A 17,956-nucleotide genomic window follows, 5' to 3' on the forward strand; every position below is an offset into this window, starting at 1 on the left:
GGATTACATTGAGATTGTTGGTCACTGGCCTACACATAATACACCATAATGTCAAAGTAGAATTATGTTTTTAGAAATGTTTACCTATTAATAACAAATGAAAAGCTGAAGTGTCTTGAGGCAATAAGTATTCAACCTCTTTGTTATGGCAAGCCTAAATAAGTTCAGGAGTAAAAATCTGCTTAACAACTTACATAAGTTGCATTGACTCACTCTGTGGGCAGTAGTGTTTAACATGATTTTTGAATGACTACCTCATCTCTGTACCCCACACATACAATTATCTGTAAGGTCCCTCAGTCAAGCAGTGAATTTCAAACAGATTCAACCACAAAGACCAGAGAGGTTTTCCAATGCCTCGCAAAGAAGGGCACCTATTGGTAAATGGGTAAACATTTAAAAAGCAGACATTGAATATCCCTTTTGAGCATGGTGAAGTTATTAATTACACTTTGGATGGTGTATCAATACACCCAGTCACTACAAAGATACAGGTGTCCTTCCTAACTCAGTTGCCGGAGAGGAAGGAAACCGCTCAGAGATTTCACCATGAGGCCAATGTTGACTTTAAAATGGGTAGAGTTTAATGGCTGTGATAGGAGAAAACTGAGGATGGACCAACAACATTGTAGTTACTCATTTACATTACATTTACGTCATTTAGCAGACGCTCTTATCCAGAGCCACTTACAGTGCATACATTTTTTATTTATTTTTTTATACTGGCCCCCCGTGGGAATTGAACCCACAACCCTGGCGTTGCAAACGCCATGCTCTAACAACTGAGCTACCTCCCTGCCGGCCATTCCCTCCCCTACCCTAGACGACGCTGGGCCAATTGTGCGCCGCCCCATTGGTCTCCCGGTTGCGGCCGGCTACAACAGAGCCTGGATTCGAACCAGTGGCACAGCTAGCACTGCGCCACTCGGGAGTATTAGTATTTACTCCACAATACTAACCTAATTGACGGAGTGAAAAGAAGGAAGCCTGTCCAAAAAATATTCCAAAACATGCATCCTGTTTGCAACAAGGCACTAAAGTAATACTGAAAAAAAATAAAAAATAAATTTCACTCTGGTAGGCTATATTTATATGTGAAACCGATTTAATACGAAATACCTTTCCATACAAACATTTTCCTACCGAACTGGGCATGAACTACAAACAGTAGCTTACTGCTAACAAAGGAGCTAAATAATAATATAGTAGTGCAGTATAATGCAGCTAGAGAGAAAAGGCTAAATGCATAAGAGAAATAGAACGTGCTATTTTAAAATACAGCCTAATGGCCAGATTAGACAATGTGCATGTTTGTGGCAAGTGGGCAAAAATCCACATCGTCACAGTGAGAATAAAAATAATATTTAATCAATTTTGAATTCGGGCTATAACACAACAAAATGTTGGAAGGAAAGTATGAATACTTTCTGAAGGCACTGTGTCTGGGGAGATATCTGTCCAACTTCCCGTACGCCCCAGGCCATATTTCATAACCACTTTCAGGAGAGAAGCCAGGCAAAATACTAATGAGGGGATGTCCTGGAGGGTGTCTAGTCAAATACTTTAATTTGGAACGCTGAGGGGGGGTTGAAGATATGAAGATTTTAGTGGAAGCATTGGTTAATATTGCAGTTCAGTGTTTAATAGTGTGCTTGTGTCTGTCTGTGCCCGTGTGTGTAGCCTGTAGAGGACAGGAGGAGAGTGAGAGCCATTCTTCCATACACCAAAGTGCCAGAGACCGATGAGATCAGGTAAGCCCTACAAGAAACGTACAAAGACACATTTGTGGAATCTGAGTGCATGTTTGCCCTGTTGAAGGAGAGCACTGGAGAGCACATAATCTGAATAATACAAAAACAGACCTCTCCCTGTGATTTAGTAAGACCCAGCACACTAACAGTTGAGTGTGGCTATTCTTCGTCAGATTTGAGAAACATCTGTCTGAATCCAAGCCTTAACACAGAGACACTGCTAGTTCAGACTTAGCTGGCTGGATAGAACCATGCAATCTTTCTTTACAATGGTGTTGTGTAGTTTACAGGATACACCTTGTGGATCATTGGTGGTACTACACCCAAACATTGCTGCGGGGACTTGCTTCCATTCAGCCACAAGAGCATTAGTGAGGTTGGGCGCTGATGTTGGGTGATTAGGCCTGGCTCGCAGTCTGTGTTCCAATTCATCCCTAAGGCGTTCAATGGGGTTGAGGTCAGGGCTCTGTGCAGGCCAGTCAAGTTCTTCCTCACCGATCTTGACAAACCATTTCTGTATGGACCTCGCTTTGTGCACATTGTCATGCTGAAACAGGAAAGGGCTTTCCCCAAACTGTTGCCACAAAGTTGGAAGCACAGAATCATCTAGAATGCCATTGTATGCTGTAGCGTTAAGATTTCCCTTCACTGGAACTGAGGGGCCTAGCCCGAACCATGAAAAACAGTTTCAGACCATTATTCCTCCACCAAACTCTATAGTTGGCACTATGCAGTCAGGCAAGTAGCGTTGTCCTGGCATCCGCCAAACCCAGATTCCTCTGTCGGACTGCGAGATGGTGGAGCGTGAGTCATCACTCCAGAGAACACGTTTCCACTGCTCCAGAGTCCAATTGCGGCGAGCTGTACACCACTCCAGCCGACGCTTGGCATTACGCATAGTGATCTTAGCCTTGTGTGCAGCTGCTCGGCCATGGAAACCCATTTCATGAAGCTCCCGACAAACAGTTATTGTGCTGACGTTACTTCCAGAGGCAGAGGCTTCAGCACTCGGCGGTCCAGCTCTGTGCGCTTGTGTGGCCTACCATTTCGCGGCTGAGCCGTTGTTGCTCCTAGATGTTTCCACTTCACAATAACAGTACTTACAGTTTACCGGGGCAGCTCTAGCAGGGCAGAAATTTGATGAGCTGACTTGTTGGAAAGGTGGGATCTTATGACGGTGCCACGTTAAAGGTCACTGAGTTCTTCAGTAAGGGTCATTCTACAGCCAGTGTTTGTCAATGGAGATTGCGTGGCTGTGTGCTCAATTTTATACACCTGTCAGCAACGGGTGTGGCTGAAATCGCCAAATACACTAATTTGAAGGGCTGTCCACATACTTTTGGCCATGTAGTGTAGTTCAGTCGCCGATTAGCTGTCAAGCCTCAAGGAACCTCACAGCCGTTAGATCTCTTAACTACATAGACAATCATTATTGAAAAGAACAGTGTTGTTTTTTGTGCACAGTTTTTTTTGTGTAACAGGAGATGCAAGTGTAAGTACATGTGTAGCAAAACATTGAGCTGTTGTTCGTCCTCTCTGTCAGCTTCCTGAAAGGGGACATGTTTATCGTTCACAATGAACTGGATGACGGCTGGATGTGGGTGACCAATGTGAGGACGGAGGAGCAGGGCCTCATCGTAGAGGACCTAGTGAAGGAGGTGGTGAGTCGAAGGACAGCACTCTGCCTGCTCTGCACAGGTTTAGGATCAGCCCTAACCTGACATCATTCACTTGGGTTGTGCCCCAAACGGTACACTATGTAGTGAACTACTATAGGGAATAGGGTACCATTTGGGACACAACTGTGGTTTGCCATTTGAAAACGTCTTCTCTCAACTTTTTATTAAATTTTTTACCCAAGTGGCAATGGTAGCCATTTATAAGTATTTTTAGACTTTGTCTTTTTACATTTGTCATTACTTCTCCACTGATTTGTTGAACTGAACATTGTTCTTGTTTTCAGGGACGGGAGGAGGACCCACATGAGGGCAAAGTGTAAGTTCGGATTCCGTTTTTTCTCCTAGGTGGCCATACTATCCAAACCCCCCGCAGAACATCAACCAATAGGAGAGCTTCATTTGTGAAAATGGCTGTTTAGCTCATATTTTTAGACAGCCTACCATTGGGTTCATTATATCCCTGCCTTCTGGCTGCCTCTATGCACGCAACCAATGGTTACCATATCTTCTATCCAAAGGATGTTTTCCTGTTGTGCAGGAATGGGAAGGGTAGTGTGGTGTATACGGTATACATCCTTAGTGACGTTAACATAATCCATGTTTGCATCCATGCGGCTCAGCGAATCTCTAACAATGACCTAGTTAGGGACTCCGACACAAACACAATCAATCAGGCTGTATATCTAGGTGTGTTTTTTTGTTTGCCAGCCTCCCAAAGACGGACTGTAAAATGTGAAAAATAGATTTCACAAATCAAACATCCATTAAAAAAAAAAAAAAGTTTTTTTCTGTTAATTAATTCACAGACTAAGGTTGCTTTGTGATGTTACCCAGTAATTTAGGATTTGGGATGAGATGTCCATAGAATAACTAACATTGGCCCATGTCTGAGCAGTGACTTGCTGTTCACCTGATGGGAGTTCACAATTGCCAAGTCTAACAGGATCTATCAAGTTGTGATTCATCATTACAGACTGACCTGACCATTCTAAAACCCCTCACTGCCCCTTTAAACCCAGCACATATTGATCTGTCGGTTTTCTTTCCCTCTCTCTTTATATCCAATGGTCCATCCTCATCCTGTCTGTAGCTGGTATCACGGCAAGATCAGCAAACAGGAGGCCTATAACCTTCTGATGACAGGTACCACTATACTCTACATTATCCTCACTATAACCTTCTGATGACAGGTACCACTATACTCTACATATTACATTACCCTCACTATAACCTTCCAACCTGGATCGATATTTGTTTTTAATGCAGACGAAAGCACTGAATCAGCGTACCATGAGTTTTAATGCTCGGATGGAGACGGCACAGTATTCCCTTTTGAGTCAGTAACTCCTCCATAGTGACCCATGAATGCGTTGTCTGCAGCATTCGGTCACGACACAGCTCGATCAGCTGTTTTGATTTCACTTACCGGCATGTTAACTGAGCCAAGATCACAATCAAACGGATTTCGCTGATTCAGTCACTCATCTGTAGAATTGCTTTTTATTTCCCCTGCATGTTTGCGTTCAGTATCCCAAATACAGTGCTATGAAAAAGTAATTGCCCCCTTTCTAATTTTCTCTATTTATGCATATTTTTTATACTGAATGTTATCAGATCTTCAACCAAAACCTAATATTAGATAAAGGGAACCTGAGAACAAATAACACAACAATTACACACTTATTTCATTTATTTTATAAGTAAAGTTATGCAACACCCAATCCCCCTGTGAGAAAAAGTAAATGCCCCCTTACACTCAATAACTGGTTGTGCCACCTTTAGCGGCAATGACTCCAACCAAACGCTTCCTGTAGTTTTGGCCCACTCTTGCATGCAGAACTGCTTTAACTCAGCGACATTTGTGGGTTTTTAACCATGAACTGCTCGTTTCAAGTCCTGCCACAACATCTCAATTGGGATTAGGTCTGGACTTTGACTAGGCCATTCCAAAACTTCAAATGTGTTGCTTTTTAGCCATTTTCATGTACATTTAAATTTTAGGCATTTAGCAGACGCTCTTATCCAGAGCGACTTACAGTTAGTGAGTACATAAATTTTTCATACATTGTCTTGCTGCATGACCCATCTGCGCTCACAGACAGATGGCCTGACATTCTCCTGTAGAACTCTGATACAGAGCAGAATTCATGGTTCCTTCTATTAAGGCAAGTCATCCAGGTCCTGAGACATGGGTCCCATTGTGCCTGGCGAAAACCAAACACTGCATTCCACAGTAAGAACCTCATAGCAACGGTCAAACATGGTGATGGTGGTAGCGTGATGGTTTGGGGATGCTTTGCTGCCTCAGGACCTGGATAACTTGCCTTAATAGAAGGAACCATGAATTCTGCTCTGTATCAGCGAGTTCTACAGGAGAATGTCAGGCCATCCATCTGTGAGCTAAAGCTGAAGCACAGCTGGGTCATGCAGCAAGACAATGATCCAAAACACACAATCAAATCTACATGAAAATGGCTAACAAGCAACACATTTGACATTTTGGAATGGCCAAGTGAAAGTCCAGACCTAATCCCAATTGAGATGTTGTGGCAGGACTTGAAACGAGCAGTTCATGCTGGAAAACCCACAAATGTCGCTGAGTTACAGCAGTTCTGCATGGAAGAGTGGTTCAAAATTCCTCCACAGCGACGTGAGAGACTGATCATCAACTACAGGAAGTGTTTGGTTGGAGTCATTGCCGCTAAAGGTGGCACAACCAGTTATTGAGTGTAAGGGGGCATTTACTTTTTCTCACAGGGGGATTGGGTGTTGCATAACTTTACTTATAAAATAAATGAAATAAGTGTAATTGTTGTGTTATTTGTTCTCAGGTTCCCTTTATCTAATAGTAGGTTTTGGTTGAAGATCTGATAACACTCAGTATCAAAAATATGCAAAATGAGAAAGGGGGCGAATACATTTCTACGGCACTGTATGTCTGTTACACAGGCAAGGAGACAAATGTTATTTTCATTACACAGAAAGTCAACAAAGTCCGTTTTTTACATCCATTACGAATGACAACAGTTCCTCTCTCAATTCAAAACATCTTTCCAACACTCCCACCAAGCCTCGGTGTGAAATAGAACATTGTCATGCTCTGATAGTTTTGCGAACAGGCGTGCGCGATGTAGTTTACATTAGAAGTTACCTGCTGTATATCTGAGTTTTTTTGCCGCCAGTTGCGCTCTGTGTATCCATTATAGCTCAGTGGGTGTATCATACAATGCTTCCATATGGCAGAGGGAGACACATTCATATCTAGAGTGCAGAGACCTGCCTGTCGTCCCGTGATAGATGGAGCCCCATCTTTGAAAAAACCCATGATTCGATCCCATGGAATCTGTTTTTCATCAATATAGGCACATAGCACACTGAACATCCCCTGTGCAGTTTCATGCTCGGGAATCGTGAAACGAAACAATATGTCCTCACATGTAGCTAATAAAAGTAAATGCATGGGTATCTCGGCACTCACAGCTAAAGATCATTTGGAGAGCATAAGGTGGGGAGTTTGTCGTTCAATCAGCGTTTCCTCTTTATTGCTAGCTATAGCATCAATTATTAGTTTCAGTGTTATCTGACAAAGGTATTGATGTGAGTTTCTGTGCCTCTGCCTCCCCACACATTGTTTTCACCATATCAATTGCTGCCGGTTATATCAACGTCTCTGCAATAGTGTGTGGTTTCATAGCATAGTGGGCCTAGCCATTCACCGTGGGAATGATTCAAGTGCAACGGTCAAGTGTGGCCTTTTCCCACGACCTAAGGGTGTTCTCTAGTTGAATTGTAACTTTTAGATTTGAATACTTTTAATTTAGATTAAGGTTAACCACATCACAATGATTTTGAGAGACAAAGACGATATTACATGTTTTTAAAATGTATTTTTACCAGGATTTTGGAAATTCTCCCCGCGACCCCATTTTCATATCAGGCTACCCCACGTGGGGTTGTGACCCCTAGTTTGGGAACTGCTGCACTATACTTTACATATGACATTATCCTCACTATAACCTTCTGATGACGGGTACCACTATACTCTACATATTACATTATCCTCACTATAACCTTCTGATGACGGGTACCTCTATACTCTACATATTACATTGTCCTCATTATAACCTTCTGATGACAGGTACCACTATACTCTACATATTACATTATCCTCATTATAACCTTCTGATGACGGGTACCTCTATACTCTACATATTACATTGTCCTCATTATAACCTTCTGATGAGGGGTACCACTATACTCTACATATTACATTATCCTCATTATAACCTTCTGATGACGGGTACCACTATACTCTACATATTACATTATCCTCACTATAACCTTCTGATGAGGGGTACCACTATACTCTACATATTACATGATCCTCATTATAACCTTCTGATGAGGGGTACCACTATACTCTACATATTACATTATCCTCATTATAACCTTCTGATGACGGGTACCACTACACTCTCGCTGTCTCTACATATTACATTCTACTCACTGAGGAACATAACACAGTGGGATTATGTTCCCATTTCTATGTGATCTTGATAACAACAAATATTTTCTGTTGCTGAAATATATGTTCCAATAATGTATTGGTAGTAAAACGTCAATACTAAACATGTTAATGCCAACAATAACAGTGTTGAATTTCTCTCTCTCAATCAGTTGGTCAAGTGTGCAGCTTCCTGGTGCGGCCGTCAGACAACACACCCGGGGACTACTCCCTGTTTTTTCGCACCAATGAGAACATCCAAAGGTTTAAGATATGCCCCACCCCCAACAATCAGTACATGATGGGGGGGAGGTACTACAACAGGTACGTGTGACGGGGCCTCATAATGTCTCCCAGTGCAATAATCATGAACCATGAGGGAGGCGTTCAATAGAATCAGAAAATAACTTTTCTGGTCAGGGAAACCCTGTGGCCTTACCTGTAATCTTATAAAGATTTTGTGATATCCAGGTTTACAGTCCCACATAGAAATATAGCTTATACAGAAAGTACTAAATACTATAAGTCTGAAGCGTTATGACAGAGTATGATGGTCATTGCTGGTCAGTAGAAATAACTGCTATGCTCTGTCTCTTCTCTCTCTGACAGTGTTGATGACATTATTGACCATTATAAGAAAGAGCAGATCGTGGAGGGCTACAACCTGAAAGATGCTGTGTCAGTGCAGGTAAGCCTGAGTCCAGACACCTCCATAGTGGTGCGACTCCTGTCATATCAGTTTGAGAAGGCTATAGATTTACAGGTATTTCATTAATTGTGTTGTTTTATTGACATTCATGTTCATATATTTCAGCACCAGGAACAAGTGCTCTCAGACTTGGTGGACGGCAAGGAGATATATAACACCATCAGACGGAAAACGAAAGACGCGTTCTACAAAAACATTGTCAAGAAAGGCTACCTCCAATTCAACAAAGGTAAGTAAGCAGCCCGGAACGGCTCATACAGTAGGACAGGAGCCTATATCCTCTTTCTATAGCGTGAGGCAGATTGATATACAAGTACACCCCCTGGACAGGACACTAGTCTATGGCAGGGCCTTACCCCCAGTCTATCTCCTTAATGCTGAGTGCCAAGGAGAGACTCTTCAGGTCCCATTTATTTTTACAGTCTTTGGTGTGACTCGGCTCACAACCTTCCAATCTCAGGGCAGACACTCTAACCACAAGGCCACTGAGTTACCCATATGTTTTTTACGCTTAGATGATTTCTCCGCGGGGAATGTAATCTCAAATGTCTGTAAATGTAATCTAGACCTTAGCCCATTTCATCACTCCTACTTCTCCCTGAAGTGGTCACTGATATACTACCCCTCTAGGATTTAAAAGGAAAGGACTGGTGTATTAAATATGGTGGAAACTCTCCCCTAAACTTGAGAGGGAGTGAACAAGTGCAGGCAGATGAGAGAGAATTGGGGAATTGGCCTGATGTCTTCTCCCCTCTCCTCTCCCCTCCTCCAGGCAAAGGCAAGCGGTGGAAGAACCTCTACTTCATCCTGGAGGGGAACGACGCCCAGCTCATCTACTTTGAGAGTGAGAAGAGAGCCACCAAACCCAAAGGCCTGATTGACCTGAGTGTGTGCTCTGTGTACGGTGTGCACGACAGTCTGTTTGGCAGGTGAGACACTCCACCTACATCTGTGTGGACATGGACTGTGATAAGAACGAATCATTGCAAAATAACATAATAATAACTACTTTATTGAGGGAAAATGTACTTACTACGACTGTGATATGTGGTTGTCTCAGCTAGCTATCTTAAGATGAATGCATTAATTGTAATTCACTCTGGATAAGAGCATCTGTAAAATGACTAAAATGTCAAAACAATTGTAGCCATGTTGGGCAGAGTTTTGTCCTTAGTTCTCCCCAGTCTGAATTTGATACATTCTGAGTTTGATCAGTTGGAGACATTCGATTGGGTACGTACTTGTTCGGTAATACCTGGCTGCTCCTGTTCTTGTTTGCAGGCCAAACTGTTTCCAAGTTGTGGTCCAGCACTTTAGTGAGGAACAGTACATATTCTACTTCGCTGGCGAGACTCCTGAACAGGCACAGGTTTGTACTGATCGCTCTGTCTATCTGTCTGTCTCCCTCGCTCTATGACTGATTGTGGATGTTCTGTCACAGTCACACCATTCTTAAGTCTTAACAGTGTTCTTTCCTCTCTGTAGGACTGGATGAAATGTCTGCAGACGTTCTGCAGTAACCTTAGGAAACCCACCCAGCCCACTCCCAACAAGAGGCTCCGACAGGTACAAACACTGGCAATTCCAGTCAAATGCTGTTTTGTATTGTGCATTTCAGAAAATGCATTTGCCACAAATGTATGTTTAATAAATCAAATTCCTAACAAATGTGTTTTGATATGGCAATACAGTATTGAATCTTGAAATGCAAGTTGGGCCTCAACTCCCCAAAGAATAACACCCAATGCATCACTCATCTCATCTCTTTTAAAAGAAAGATTGTTTACCGATATGGTCATTTGATATTATTCAAACCCACTACTATGGTGTTCCATGCACTTTACTCCAGCCAACTGAGGCATCAGATGCCCTGAGTAATTGTCTGTTGTCCTGATGTGTTTGTGTCCCGTCAGGTGAGCAGCCTGGTCCTGTACGTGGAGGAGGCCCACAAGCTGCCTGTGAAGCACTTCACCAACCCCTACTGCAACATCTACCTGAACAATGTGCAGGTGGCCAAGACCCACCCCAGAGAGGGTCAGAACCCCGTCTTCACAGAGGAGTTCATCTTTGAGTCAGTTCCTTTTACAACTCCATTCATTGGCAATTTAGGGTGAAATTGACATTTGTATTTGGCTTCCGTATACTATAACTTATACCATAACTCCTCACTGCACTTAGTAATAATATGGCCATACTATTGCATTGATACAATGATTAGCTGTCGAATCATGTTTGGGTTCCTTACATTGACAGACAATAATTTTTTTTTCCCCTCAGTGACTTGTCGAGTGAAATCAACAGGTTTGAAATCAGCCTGAGCAACAAGACAAAGAAGAGCAAAGAAAGCGACATCTGTGAGTCTCCGTTCTACTTGGACTAGATCGCAATCTATCTCAAACACTCTCTCCTTTTATAATCCCATTCCATATCGATATGAGAGAAATTATTTGCTGCATTGTGTTAGTGCCTCTGTGTTCCACTCAATCTCCATCTCTGTCTCCCTGTGCATCAGTGTTCATGCGTTGCCAGCTGAGCCGCCTGCAGAAGGGCCAGATGATAGACGAGTGGTTCCCTCTGAGCTCCCACGTGCCTCTGAAGGGCATCGAGCCGGGCTCCCTGAGGGTGCGAGCCCGCTACTCCATGGAGAAGATCATGCCTGAGGAGGAGTACAGCGAGTTCAAAGAGGTCAGACACACCCTATTAATGAAGATGATGAATTAATTCATTAATGAACTATTAACATTAGTCAAATCAAAGTTTATTGGTCGCGCACACAGATTTGCAGATGTTATCGCAGGTGCAGCGAAATGACCAGCACATACTCAGTGAGACACCAAAACAAGGAATAATACACAATATATTGTGACGTGCAGAGTACGTGTCCTGGAAAAAGAGAAGTGTAAATGATCGGCCACTTGTTTTTACAATACATCACTGACATTGACCCCGTCTGTCCTTCCGTCCATCTGTCCGTGTCCCACAGCTGATCCTGCTGAAGGAGTTCCATGTGATCTATGCTCTGGCCCATGTGTGTGGGCAGGACCGCACCCTGCTGGCCAGCATCCTGCTGCGTATCTTCAGACACGAGAAGACAGAGGCCCCGCTACTCAGGACACTCAACGACCGAGAGATCAACATGGAGGGTAAGACAAACATATTGAGATGAATATTTACAGATAATCTATTGTTGTAGTGGCATCATGTTATTTTAGTGACATAGAGCATTTCCCTTTGGGTGGCTCTTTGTCATCCTGAAGTATCTCTATTTGTAGATGCTTGGAGGCAGATTGTGTATAATGTGATTTCAACGTGAAAGCTATGATCGAGACACACACACCGTTGGCTGATGAGAAGTCCCCTCTCTCTCTGTTTCCCAGACGAGGCAACGACCCTGTTCCGAGCGACCACACTGGCCAGCACACTGATGGAGCAGTACATGAAGGCCACGGCCACACCCTTCGTCCACCACGCCCTCAAAGACACCATCCTCAAGATCATGGAGAGCAAGCAGTCCTGCGAGGTAAACGCACACACACACTTGCTATATATGCAGAAAGGCTTTTCATACTTGGAGGTAGCCTTATTTAGTTTTTGTTTAGCCCATCTCTACCTACTGTATCTGTTTTGGCTTGTAAAATAGTTTCAGCAATATCTGTAAAGTTACCTTAGTCACAACTCTTTCAGCAGAGAAGTGTGTCGGCTACAATCCAGCTATTTCTTCACGTTATCTCCTGAGTAGAATGGAGCACTTGGCGTTTGTAACATCATATCAGTACTTTGGCTACCCAGAAGATAAAACAGTAACTCATGACACAGATTCAACTTCGGTGCCTGCTTGGCATTCCCCAGTCTCTGTTGTGATCTCACAGGACTTCTAGTGGGACAGAGGGCATTATACACACTGTGGCATTGAACATTGATCTTGTACAGTTGCTTTCAACATCAAATCCTACTCTAGTGATAGAAGACACGTCTCATGTAGCCAATCATGTTGTTCACTAGCACAAGTACACTGAGTGTACAAAATATTAGGAACACCTTCCTAATATTGAGTTGCACCCCCTTTTGTCCTCAGAACAGCCTCAAACCGTCTGAATGGCACACATACAATCTATGTCTCAATTGTCTCAAATCATTTTTTAACCTCTGTCCTCCCCTTCATCTACACTGATTGAAGTGGATTTAACAAGTGACGTCAGTAAGGGATCATAGCTTTCACCTGGATTCACCTGGTCAGTCTGTCATAGAAAGAGCAGGTGTTCATAATGTTTTGTACACTCAGTGTATGTCTATGATGAAACATCTCTTTCCCCCCCTCCCTCTAGCTGAACCCCTCCAAACTGGAGAAGAACGAGGATGTGCATCTGAACCTGGCCCACCTCCTCCTCATCCTGTCTGAGCTGGTGGAGAAGATCTTCATGGCTGCTGAGATCCTGCCCCCGTAAGAACACACAGCACATCCACACACACCACTCCACGGTGCATATACCAACAAACTAACACGGGAACCATCCACATGTGATATTAGGGTTGGGTGATGTATAAACTTTTGTCATATCGTCGATCGGGACTCGTTGATTTGGACTAACAAAAAGACTACTCAATCCCAGTTGATAATTTGACTATACTGTCTGTACTGTTCTGCTTTGTCAAGTGTAAATAGGCTTTCGTCTGTCATCGACGATGACGTCCTCATCGACGATGGCTGTCAATCATTGTCGACACCCGATGACATCGTTCATCGGCCCAACCCTAATAAGTAAGGAAGTGTATATTCGACCGGCAGAACGCAAACTTAAGTTTAGGCATAGGGGTCGAAATCACTTAAGGTTAGGTTTAGGAACGAGGGTCAGGTTAAGGTTTTGCTATAGTTTGGGAAAAGTAACATTGGGTTAGAGTACCGCCTCCCACCGACATTAATTTTCTGCCGGTAAAATATACACTGCCAATAAGAAACCATCTCCATAGTTTGAACCTCATATCATGACGTTCTTCTGTTGTACAATCAATCTATTATGTCATCATACAAACCAACAAATGAACTGAACACATGAAAGTAGATCCATAGGATAGTTTGACATGTATACAGTATATTTAAGCCATATTCCAGTACATGCACTCACTCACTCGCGCTCTCTCTCTCTCTCTCTCTCTCTCTCTCTCATTGACCCTTCCAGAACTCTAAGATATATCTATGGGTGTCTACAGAAGTCAGTGCAGCAGAAATGGCCCAACACCACCATGAGAACCCGGGTGGTCAGGTAACTAACTATACACACCATAGATCTACTTTATCTGCAAGCCTCATGTATGGGCAAACCGTAGAATTAGAATGGTGCAGCCCTTGGTCAACATTTACATTACATTTTAGTCATTTAGCAGACGCTCTTATCCAGAGCGACTTACACAAGGGGGAGCTATATTGGAAACGTTTGGGAATGTTTAACTGTAAGGTCTACATCTGTTGTATTCGGCACATGTGATGAATACAATTTGATTTGAAGTACTGATTTAACCGATTTCTTGTTTGACTCTTCCAGTGGCTTTGTGTTCCTGAGACTGATCTGTCCTGCCATCCTCAACCCAAGAATGTTCAACATCATCGCTGGTGAGCTTTAACCCTTCTACAGTGAGGGAAAAAGTATTTGATCCCCTGCTGATTTTGTACGTTTGCCCTCTGACAAAGACATGATCAGTCTATAATTTTAATGGTAGGTTTATTTGAACAGTGAGAGACAGAATAACAACAAAAAAATCCAGAAAACGCATGTCAAAAATGTTATAAATTGATTTGCATTTTAATGAGGGAAATAAGTATTTGACCCCTCTGCAAAACATGACTTAGTACTTGGTGGCAAAACCCTTGTTGGCAATCACAGAGGTCAGACGTTTCTTGTAGTTGGCCACCAGGTTTGCACACATCTCAGGAGGGATTTTGTCCCACTCCTCTTTGCAGATCTTCTCCAAGTCATTAAGGTTTCGAGCCTGACGTTTGGCAACTCGAACCTTCAGCTCCCTCCACAGATTTTCTATAGGATTAAGGTCTGGAGACTGGCTAGGCCACTCCAGGACCTTAATGGGCTTCTTCTTGAGCCACTCCTTTGTTGCCTTGGCTGTGTGTTTTGGGTCATTGTCATGCTGGAATACCCATCCACAACCCATTTTCAATGCCTTGGCTGAGGGAAGGAGGTTCTCACCTAAGATTTGACGGTACATGGCCCCGTCCATCGTCCCTTTGATGCGGTGAAGATGTCCTGTCCCCTTAGCAGAAAAACACCCCCAAAGCATAATGTTTCCACCTCCATGTTTGACGGTGGGGATGGTGTTCTTGGGGTCATAGGCAGCATTCCTCCTCCTCCAAACACGGCGAGTTGAGTTGATGCCAAAGAGCTCGATTTTGGTCTTATCTGACCACAACACGTTCACCCAGTTCTCCTCTGAATCATTCAGATGTTCATTGGCAAACTTCAGACGGGCCTGTATATGTGCTTTCTTGAGCAGGGGGATCTTGCGGGTGCTGCAGGATTTCAGTCCTTCACGGCGTAGTGTGTTACCAATTGTTTTCTTGGTGACTATGGTCCCAGCTGCCTTGAGATCATTGACAAGATCCTCCCGTGTAGTTCTGGGCTGATTCCTCACCGTTCTCATGATCATTGCAACTCCACGAGGTGAGATCTTGCATGGAGCCCCAGGCTGAGGGAGATTGACAGGTCTTTTGTGTTTCTTCCATTTGCGAATAATCGTACCAACTGTTGTCACCTTCTCACCAAGCTGCTTGGCGATGGTCTTGTAGCCCATTCCAGCCGTGTGTAGGTCTACAATCTTGTCCCTGACATCCTTGGAGAGCTCTTTGGTCTTGGCCATGGTGGAGAGTTTGGAATCTGATTGATTGATTGCTTCTGTGGACAGGTGTCTTTTATACAGGTAACAAGCTGAGATTAGGAGCACTCCCTTTAAGAGTGTCCTCCTAATCTCAGCTCGTTACCTGTATAAAAGACACCTGGGAGACAGAAATCTTTCTGATTGAGAGGGGGTCAAATACTTATTTCCCTCATTAAAATGCAAATCAATTTATAACATTTTTGACATGCGTTTTTTCTGGATTTTTTTGATGTTATTCTGTCTCTCACTGTTCAGATAAACCTACCATTAAAATTATAGACTGATCATTTCTTTGTCAGTGGGCAAACGTACAAAATCAGCAGGGGATCAAATACTTTTTTCCCTCACGGTATGTACAGTTGAAGTCAGAAGTTTACATACACTTAGGTTGGAGTCATTAAAACTTGTTTTTCAACCACTCCACACATTTCTTGTTAACAAACTAGTTTTGGCAAGTCAGTTAGGACATCTACTTTGTGCATGACACAAGTCATTTTTCCAACAATTGTTTATAGACAGATTATTTCACTTATAATTCACTGTATCACAATTCCAGTGGGTCAGAAGTTTATATACACTAAGTTGACTGTGCCTTTAAACAGCTTGGAAAATTCCCGAAAATGATGTAATGGCTTTTGAAGCTTCTGATAGACTAATTGACATAATTTGAGTCAATTGGAGGTGTACCTGTGGATGTATTTCAAGGCCTACTTTCAAACTCAGTGCCTCTTTGCTTGAAATCAAAATAAATAAGCCAAGACCTCAGAAAAAAAATGGTAGACCTCCACAAGTTCATCCTTGGGAGCAATTTCCAAATGCCTGAAGGTACTATGTTCATCTGTACAAACAATAGTACGCAAGTATAAACACCATGGGACCACGCAGCCGTCATACCGCTCAGGAAGGAGACGCATTCTGTCTCCTAGAGATGAACGTACTTTGGTGCGAAAAGTGCAGATCAATCCCAGAACAACAGCAAAGGACCTTGTGAAGATGCTGGAGGATACAGGTACAAAAGTATCTATATCCAAAGTAGAACGAGTCCTATATCGACATAACCTGAAAGGCCGCTCAACAAGGAAGAAGCCACTGCTCCAAACCGCCATAAAAAAGCCAGACTATGGTTTGCAACTGCACATGGGGACAAAGATCGTACTTTTTTGAGAAACGTCCTCTGGTCTGATGAAACAAAAATAGAACTGTTTGGCCATAATGACCATCATTATGTTTGGAGGAAAAAGGGGGTTGCTTGCAAGCCGAAGAACACCATCCCAACCGTGAAGCACGGAGGTGGCAGCGTCATGCTGTGGGGGTGCATTGCTGCAGGAGGGACTGGTGCACTTCACAAAATAGATGGCATCATGAGGAAGGAAAATTATGTGGATATATTGAAGCAACATCTCAAGACATCAGTCAGGAAGTTAAAGCTTGGTCGCAAATGGGTCTTCCAAGTGGACAATGACCCCAAGCATACTTCCAAAGTTGTGGCAAAATGGCTTAAGGACAACAAAGTCAAGGTATTGGAGTGGCCATCACAAAGCCTTGACCTCAATCCTATAGAAAATGTGTGGGCAGAACTGAAAAAGCGTGTGCGAGCAAGGAGGCCTACAAACCTGACTCAGTTACACCAGCTCTGTCAGGAGGAATGGGCCAAAATTCACCCAACTTATTGTGGGAAGCTTGTGGAAGGCTACCCAAAACGTTTAACCCAAGTTAAACAATTTAAAGGCAATGCTACCAAATACTCATTGAGTGTATGTAAACTTCTGACCCACTGGGAATGTGATGAAAGAACTAAAAGCTGAAATATATAATTATCTCTGCTATTATTCTGTCATTTCACATTCTTAAAATAAAGTGGTGATCCTAACTGACCTAACACAGGGAATTTTTACTAGGATTTAATGTCAGGAACTGTGAAAAACAACTGAGTTTAAATGTATTTGGCTAAGGTGTATGTAAACTTCCGACTTCAACTGTATTTGGTATTGCAGAAATTGATTATTGCTTAGCTTGGAATGAACAGTATGATCAAGTCAATACATTTCTTAATTTCCGTGTGTGTTCGTCTTTTTTGTGTAGACCCTCCCTCTGCAACAGCGGGACGTACCCTCACTCTGGTTGCCAAGTCTGTCCAGAACCTGGCTAACCTGGTGGAGTTTGGTGCTAAGGTAAGACCACCTTAAAGCTCCCTACACAGTTCAGTGTGGGGACGTTTGTATCCCTGTGTCATCTAAGCGCAGGCAAACCAAAGTGTAATCCTCCACAGCTTTGAGTTGTACCTGGTTCAGGGAACAGTAGTTATTATATTGGGTGAGTTCGTTTTGCATGGCCCGGTACCCCTGGTGGGCAGAGTTTGTACATTGTAGACCATTCCATTGATCGTTAAGTGAAATCTCCACCTACTCGGGGCACGGGGCCATGCAAAACA

General features: G+C 43.1%; 1 protein-coding gene across 3 annotated transcripts in view; it reads left to right on the forward strand.

Moving 5' to 3' along the window:
• LOC311141266 (ras GTPase-activating protein 1-like) overlaps positions 1-17,956 on the forward strand; it is a 46,796-nt gene that overhangs the window by 24,477 nt on the left and 4,363 nt on the right. For 2 of the 3 annotated variants that reach the window (XM_084176528.1, XM_084176530.1), the window contains 20 exons: positions 1,681-1,751; positions 3,295-3,412; positions 3,715-3,746; positions 4,521-4,573; positions 8,108-8,258; positions 8,544-8,622; positions 8,749-8,872; positions 9,416-9,572; positions 9,925-10,012; positions 10,129-10,209; positions 10,557-10,714; positions 10,921-10,997; positions 11,156-11,328; positions 11,627-11,786; positions 12,021-12,163; positions 12,969-13,084; positions 13,298-13,402; positions 13,821-13,904; positions 14,184-14,251; positions 17,608-17,696. In XM_084176528.1, coding sequence (XP_084032654.1) covers positions 1,681-1,751; positions 3,295-3,412; positions 3,715-3,746; positions 4,521-4,573; positions 8,108-8,258; positions 8,544-8,622; positions 8,749-8,872; positions 9,416-9,572; positions 9,925-10,012; positions 10,129-10,209; positions 10,557-10,714; positions 10,921-10,997; positions 11,156-11,328; positions 11,627-11,786; positions 12,021-12,163; positions 12,969-13,084; positions 13,298-13,402; positions 13,821-13,904; positions 14,184-14,251; positions 17,608-17,696 — 2,127 coding nt within the window. The remainder of the gene's footprint in view (positions 1-1,680; positions 1,752-3,294; positions 3,413-3,714; positions 3,747-4,520; positions 4,574-8,107; positions 8,259-8,543; positions 8,623-8,748; positions 8,873-9,415; positions 9,573-9,924; positions 10,013-10,128; positions 10,210-10,556; positions 10,715-10,920; positions 10,998-11,155; positions 11,329-11,626; positions 11,787-12,020; positions 12,164-12,968; positions 13,085-13,297; positions 13,403-13,820; positions 13,905-14,183; positions 14,252-17,607; positions 17,697-17,956) is intronic. The other variant, XM_084176529.1, reaches the window with a different exon arrangement.

This window comes from Coregonus lavaretus, assembly GCF_964263955.1.
Source record: "Coregonus lavaretus genome assembly, chromosome: 14".
Lineage (NCBI taxonomy): Eukaryota > Metazoa > Chordata > Actinopteri > Salmoniformes > Salmonidae > Coregonus > Coregonus lavaretus.